Source organism: Protopterus annectens, chromosome 12.part0 (genome assembly GCF_019279795.1).
Source record: "Protopterus annectens isolate FY-2018-M chromosome 12.part0, PAN1.0, whole genome shotgun sequence".
Classification (NCBI taxonomy): domain Eukaryota; kingdom Metazoa; phylum Chordata; order Ceratodontiformes; family Protopteridae; genus Protopterus; species Protopterus annectens.
In genome coordinates, this window is record NC_056746.1 from 185,057,410 (window position 1) to 185,065,525 (window position 8,116).

An 8,116-nucleotide genomic window follows, 5' to 3' on the forward strand; every position below is an offset into this window, starting at 1 on the left:
CTGTTACTATGAGTGTGTGTGTGTGTTGCTGTGTGAGAGAGTATGTGTGTGTTACTTTGTGGGAGAGTAGGGGTGTCACATTGAACTGATGAAAGGCAATCCAGTTTAATATTTCAAGTAGCTTCATCAGCAGAAATATGTTTGTGTTCAGAGCATTTAAGGCTGTCTCAGTAAAGTGGCTGTGTACGTGTACATGCACCTGCTTTTTTTCTTGTTATCTTGTTCTCTCTGACTGCAATAAATGGGTATTAAAAAGAGATTTAAGGAAACTAAAGTAAGGTGGAACAGAAATATATAGCTTGGAGAGGTAATGCAGATATGTATGGATTAGATACTAAATATGCCAAAGCTAAGTTCAAAGTCATCATCAAGGTGTTTGAGGAGTGGAAGTGATGGCTTGTATGACACCACAGTTATAAATGCAAACTGGGGACATCCATTGTGTAAGAAGGACTTTCAAATGTTTTATATGACACCAGAGTTACAGATGCAAACTAGGGATAGCTGTTGTAGAAGAAGAAATTTCAAATGTTTTATAGACCAACAGTATTGCAAGTTGGTGCAAAATACATTCTCAATTTCATCTACAAGGAAGATGGAGGCTTGATCAATAAAATTATTAATCAGATTTCAAGATTTATAGAGCTATAAAAGAAAGAGAAGTGGAGTATGGTAAACTGTACATTGTGCAAAACTGTTTGATGTGAGGGGAGTTTCCTTACTTGGAAACACTAACGTGAAATATATTAAACACAGTCACATTGATTGGGTGTATTAAAAGCATATCTGGGTATTTTACTGTGTGAAGACTTTAGTTTAATGCAACAGTGATGTGCTAGTGAGAATATAGCATTTGTGAAGTAAATTACTTTTTAATAGGACTACAAAAAATGATGCTACATTTGCACGGTTTACTAAATTTGTTTGGCTTTGTAAAGGGAGAAAAGATGTCTTTTGGCATGCATGACTAAAGTTCAATTGAGAAAAATGTGGCAGTCATTTCAAATGCATTATAGCAAATCTGAAGACATATACCTTAAAATTTTAAAAAGTAAAGTTTAAATTAAATACAAAGATAAAAAGGCTTTCAGTGTTTCTGCTTCTTGTACCTTCTAATATGGGGATATATTTCCACATTCACTCAACTACATGTACAATGCTAAGATAGCACTCCTTGGAGTAACATGAAAGCCTTGGTTTTCTAACAAAACTACCCATTCGTTTTACTCTGAGATCGTTTGACCTTAGAGTTGGCATGTATTCTTTCTGGGGTAAATCCCTCCTGTAAAAATGAATGAAATATTTGTACTTAATGTAACAACAGATTCATCCATTTGTAATGCATAAGACTAAGGCCTCAAGCAAAAAGGCTGCAGGGCTAGTTAGACTTTCCCATACTGCTTAGCACTTCACTTCTATTTCAGTCGCACACTGTGCTGTTTTCCCTCTTCAAATCTGATGTTGGACATGTTAAAATAACAATATAAACACACATATATATATATATATATATATATATATATATATATATATATACAAAAAACACACATGCAATACATGTGAACTATATATATATATATATATATATATATATATATATATATATATAAAACACACATGCAATGCATGTGAACATTTCAACCAAGTTGTACCATTATGATATGTAGATAACTTTCATATCTGATAGGAATTGGTACATCATCTGCAACTCACAGGACATATTCAAGCTCTTCCTATCAGGTGTTAACAATAACAGAACATACTTTTGATAATTGTAATGACAAAAGTAGATCTTTTTTTTTTCTTGTTTGAAATGTTTTTATTAGTTTTATCATAATAAAAATAATCAATTCTAAATAACAATTGAAACATAAGTGATGAAGAAAGTTTACTGCTGCTCATGCTAAGTCTGTTTTCAAGTGCAAATAGCTGATTTTTTGTTTATCAAATGGCACACTGTATTGTAGAATCTGAAAGCAGTGTTGGTAGCATAATTGCATTTGGTGCAGAGGGCTGTGGATTCTAGTCCTACACCATGGAAATGGAGTGCTGACAGTGTAGTACCCATATGATTGTTTGCATTATAACGGGGAAAGGGGTTCTATACTCCTGAGTATGTCCTCCTTTGTATGAGATACGTAGTAACTATGAACTTGTTGGTTTATTTCCTATTGCAATATAACTAACTTACCAATTTTTTTAATGTAATATAGGCAATTAATTCTTCAAGGGCAGCAGGCACTGAATTTATAGATAAAGCATTAAAATATAAAGTTGTTTGTCAGTAGCAACCTCTTCATTAGTTACAGATTTCTTTAATGTAGAATTATTCAGATGGTTTTACTTCTGCAGAGGTTGTGCGTATCGAGTGATATTGGTAGATTGTAATTACAGAAGTTTTGAGTGGCCTTTTATGGTTGAAATTTTCTGAAATGGGTAGTTATTGGTTCATACATTTTGTTTCATTGCTTATTAAAATAATGTTTAAAACCCATTCTAACAAGTGGTGCTGTATTATACAAGGAATATAATTTAATACAGTCAGGAAGATGAATCAAAAAAACAATATGTATGGCCTTAAAAATGTGTGCAAGTAGTCTGTTTTGAAAACAGCCCAAAGGTAAACTTGATCCTCCACTGGCCAGATGCATTTTATATGAATCTGGGTTTTCATGCTATTTTAATGAATGTGAGTTTCAAGGGCAGAGAAGTTTACTGCTCATGCTAAATCTGCATTGCGAGACTGTATTGTTTGTTTAGCAAATGGCTATCTGTGTTTGTGTTATTTTATTTCAATATCTGTAAACATTGTGGAAGTAAATATGAAAACAGTATGCGCACTGATAGATTTGAACAGTCTGTATGGTAACTGGTGAGAAATAACCAAGTAATGGAACACTGGACTGGCTGGGGAGGGGGCTGCTGCTGGAGGGTAGTGGTTGCTGCAATAGGGGTTGCTCGGGGGGGGGGGGGCAATCTATTACCCTGCCTACGGCCCTACTTGACTATGATCCAGTTCTAGTATTTAAAGTAGGAAATAAGTACACAAAGGTAGTTGCAATTTAACTACATTACAAGGTATCTTTTTCTTCTTATGCATTTAAATGATTTAAGGAAATGACTGGAGTGGCTTTCCTGGGGAGTGACCTACCTGTGGGTGTGGCTCAAATAGGGTTGTTTTGTGAGTATGTTGTGGGTACGGCATAAGGGGGCGCTGGAGCACTACTTCGCCTAAGGTGCCATTTCAGCTAAGGCCGGCCCTGACCTTAAAAGTAGAATAACTAGAGACCAAGTGAAACAAATCTATCAGGAAGTCAAAAACAACTGCTACAGGGGCCGAAAAGGGATCCAACCCCTTAGAGGTAGCCCAATAAGCAAAACATTTCCACTTACTGCCATACACATTATGTGTAGACAGCTTCTGAAGAGGAGGGCAACATATGCACCACTCTGTCAGAAAGCTTGGGATTTCGGGCCATCAAGGGAATTGGAGGAAGCATGTGGTCAACTTATGGGTCTGAGGGTTTAATGGGTCCAGGCCCACCAGGTAAGAGATCAGCTACAAAATGGTATCACCCTGTCGGTCTCAAATGAAATCACACCCTTAGGGAGAATGTTCTGAAAAGCCTACAAGTCAAGGAGGACTGCCCTCATCTCCAAGATATCGATGTGAAGACTGGCCTCAGTATCGGACCATGTCCCTTAGACTGTCCTCCCTTCGAAATGTCCCCTCACCCTAAAAGATAGGCATTCGTGGTGACCTGCCCAAAGGAGGGGGAGGAACATACGGTCCCCTGGACACCGAGGGAAACTTGATTTGATTCCAACAGACCTCTGTCAATGCAAGAATCTTATCTGGCTTCTTGGGGTTCGATTTCACAGTATCAGGCTTCTTCCATGCCCTCCATGACACCAGGTCAATAAGACAGTGTGGAGGATGAACCAACAGGACATAGAAGAGCTCACTTCAAAAGCCTCCAGAAAAATGGACTCCTCAGGGGACAGGGCTTTGGTGGTCTATTCCCCCATGCTGGAAAAGCAGTGGTCTATTCCCCCATGCTGGCAAAGCAGCTCCAAAAGGTCACCAAAAGCATCATCCTTGTGGGGAGATTCTGGTAACCCTTCCCCTGCCTTGCAGTTGATGTCTTCAATGAGGGATTCTTCTGGGCAGTCCAGGTGCTTCCTCTTGCACTGTCTCACCAGGATTGAAATATTTGCAAATAACACCATCCTCTTGTAAATATTGAGGGCCTAAATAATAAACACAAAGCATGGGCATCAGATAAAGGTAATTTATGCCTACACGTCTGACATTTTTTGAACCCGGCAGGCCCTTTGTCAGCCATGATGACTTAGAAAAACAGAAAGGTGAATACCAGCAACTGTAAGCAGAATTACACAGGAATGTACACTATAAGTAGAACAGAATTACACTGAGTGTAAAAGGTAAGGGATATATATATATATATATATATATATATATATAAGTAAGAGTAAATGTGAAGAAAATAATACTTATCTCAATTAGCGCTCAAGAGTTCAGACTGACCATGTCTTTCACAAAAAGTGGCAAACAAGATCTGAGGTATGTTGGGGATTGGTGCATTTTGGGTAAGGTAGGAGATAAACAGTTTTTGATGGCCATGAGCTTTAGTAAAGGCCAAGTCGGATCCGAGGATTGGATAAGAGCCCAACAGCTAAGGATAGAATGCAAATTGCCATCAGATCAAATTTTACTAACAGGTTTCCTCCCAAGGAACCAGTACTTTCAAAGAAATTTTTTTTTTTAAGTACTATTTAAGTTGTATTCTGCCAACTGTATCTCTGTCACATATTAGAAGAAAAAAGTCACACAATCATCATCTAGTAGATGTTAGAAAATATACAGACTGGAAAAATTCAGTAGAATTTGCCTACGCACAATTCTATAGTACTAAGCATGCTTATATACAATTTTATAGTACTAAACACATGAAAGCAATGAAAAATATATACAATTATTTGTAACTATTAAAACTATTTCAAACCACTGATTCTCTAAAGTGCTGAAATACCTCTCAACTGTCCTGGATTTTGCTTTTCTTTCTGGTAAACCTAGGATTACAGTTGTTCAATAATGCCAGACATTACAATTTCAGACTTCTTATAGTTCAGGAAATGCCAATTTATACAAAACATGCTGCTGTATTAACTTTTTAAATTAATTAGAGCAATATTTAAAAATTGTCCCTGATTTGGAGCATTTGTACCCCAATAATTTCTGACTTTGTCCACAATTCTTCATCAAGGAAGTTGAGATATAGGAGTGCTGAAGGAGCAAAAGTTATAGCTGCAGCGGAAATTCAGAAGTTACAAGGTGGAAAGCATGATTTGTACTTTACACTCAATCTGTGAAACTTGACACAGTGACTTCAAAAAATCTGAACTTTTGTGTTTCATAGAGGGGAACAGTAAAACAGAAGTACTAAGGACCATTAATTAAAACATCTAATCTAGAAGCAGGTGCATTTACAAAATTAGAATAATCTGTAATGTTCAGTTCGTCATTACTATGTTAGGAAGAAAGATGGAAAGGACAGAATGCAACAACAATGGACTGATACAAAATAATGCATTCATCTATGTTCCGATTTTAGAGTGTTTACTTCTAAGGCGATCTTCAAAATAATTGCTTTCAGAAAGACCCTTACTGTTTTTGACATGGCCCTGAAAACATCAACAGATGAAAGACTGCAGTCTTTACTGGATGTGTGTCTTAACTTTGCTAGAAAGTTTCAAGTTAGACAATTAAAACCCACTGTAAGACTAAAAAAAGTTATTAAAAATAATATTTCTGAGAGAAGCTAAAGATTCCGCATCTCCCTTCAGCGGTACATATTTAGCACAAGGTTTCTGTTTCAAGAATGTCATGAGCACTTTCTAAAACTTTGGGCTACGCTACCTCAAGAGTAGGATTGCTTATGCTCAGCTACAACGATTTCTCACTATTAATTTAAGTTGCTTCATCCTCACCTACAAGGGCTTCTTATCAACAGTTTTGGGCTGCAGAATCCACAAAATATGAGGATTTCCCACCAAAAAGACAGACTGCATCATTCTTGGATAGGATGACTACCCATTGACAGTGTAGGGTACAAAACTCAATTACAAGTATGACTGCAGGCACACTGCTACTTTGTCCAAGACAGAAGCTGTGCAGCACTGACCAAAGTCAAGACAATGAGAAAGAAAATTACACCATGAAAAGGTCACAGTCACAAGCTAAATGTATAGTTTTGGACATGGTCAGTATTTTTTTTTTTATTGCACCACTATATGTCCTTGCAATGCAAAATGCATGAGGTAATTCAAGACAAATCCAATTTCACAACCTTTGATTTTATATCGCAAGTAACAGAATGCTCACCTGGAAGATAACAGCTTGACTGCTGCCACCGCCACAAGGATAAAAACAAAAAGCCGTAACAAGTTCAGAGGCTGTCCTCGAATAATGTTCATTTCTTCTGTAGTAAACAAAATTGAAATGGAACTAAACTAGACGCCAACAACTCTTACTCATTTTTTCATGATACACTACAGCATTTCAGACACAATATTCTGATACTGTACATGACAGAATTCTGATACCTTGTATGACAAACTTGTTTAACTGCTGTCCCTATCTGTTCACCCTATATTACTATAGAGATACTCTAAAAGTGCTTTTCCTGCCAAGCTGCCTAATGCTTGTTCCCCTGTTATTAGTACCATAGCTGCTGCAAAATGAATCAATTCATCAATTTCATAATGTTACACAGTAGTATGTAGAGAATGAGAAAATGCCAATGATAAATGTGGGGCCCAGAATATGGAAACCCCAATGTTAAGCATGTCCTTGTGTGCAATAGTGTTGTAACAATGACAAAAAGGACTTCTACTACTCCCTTGCAATCTGTTAGATATTCTCTAAATGGACCAGTCTATGGCAATTAAGACTACTGGGGAAGGCACCAACTATATGCACAAACTGTCATAAAGAGAAGAAAGTATGGCAAACCAATCCAAAGTAAAAAGCTATACGTGGTTTAACACAGATACTTGGTGTTGCATTGAAAGATGGTCTGGTCACATTTGCATATTGCTCTTTGAATCTCAAGGATTTGACTTAAAAGGCACAAATCGGCAGAAATATACTTTGGTAAAAAAAAAATATTTGGCTCAATACTAAATATTACATGTTGAAATAATTTCTGGAATTTCTCAAAAACACAAAATATGATTTTTAAAAAGTATGGACAAAGCTGTACAGTGAAAGAATAGTTGTGTAAAATCTTACCATAACCATAGTTGTCCTTCTCTTCACTGCTGCAGTATTCATAAACTTAGGGATCTCCCACCAGAAGGTGACCCAAAGTCGCCAGTATACATAAGTCTTGTACTACTCAAGAGTATGTGGTACGTTGCATGTACGCTTCAGTTAAACATAGGCCACAAAAATGGCGTATGCAAGTACCATCCCCAGAACTGAATGTCCCAGGAGAAATGCTAGACTAAGGATTTCTATGGTCAGTACATCCAAGGAAAACAACAGATCAGGGGGGAAAGGAGGGAGGGATAGAATACTGCAGCAGTGAAGAGAAGGACATCTATGGTTATGGTAATATTTTACACAACTATTCTATGTCCTTCTATTCACTTGCTGGAGTATTCATAACCTGAGGGACAGTGCCAAAGCTCAAGCAAGAAGGAAGGAGGCAAGAGCAGAGGAGCTTTCAATGAAGCCATGTAAAATTACTTCAGCAAATCCTGCTCTGGATCTAGAGATGCCATCCAGCTTGTAATGTTTGGCAAAGGTATGAATAGAAGATCAGGTGGCTACTTCAAGGATGGTGCTGTTATCTAAGCCCTTGAAGAATGCCTTAAAGGAAGCCACAGCTCTGGTAGAGTGGGCCTTCACAGGTGAACAAAGGCTCTTTCCACAGAGCGTATAACAAAGGGAAATAGTCTTAGAATTCCAAGAAGAACTAGTCTGCTTGGAAACAGGTAAACCCAGAGCCCTGGGATGACAATTCATAAATAGCTGATCAGATTTTCTGACAGACAACTTAGATGTTATCTGGACAAGACTAAAGCTATG

At 37.3% G+C, this 8,116-nt stretch overlaps 1 protein-coding gene across 1 annotated transcript in view; it reads right to left on the reverse strand.

The window, feature by feature from the left end:
• Positions 1-6,502, reverse strand: part of LOC122816149 (hexosaminidase D-like) — a 922,622-nt gene extending 916,120 nt beyond the window's left edge. The window contains exon 1 of the mRNA XM_044088904.1: positions 6,407-6,502. Coding sequence (XP_043944839.1) covers positions 6,407-6,498 — 92 coding nt within the window. The 5' untranslated portion in view covers positions 6,499-6,502. The remainder of the gene's footprint in view (positions 1-6,406) is intronic.
• Between the last annotated feature and the right edge of the window lie 1,614 nt (positions 6,503-8,116).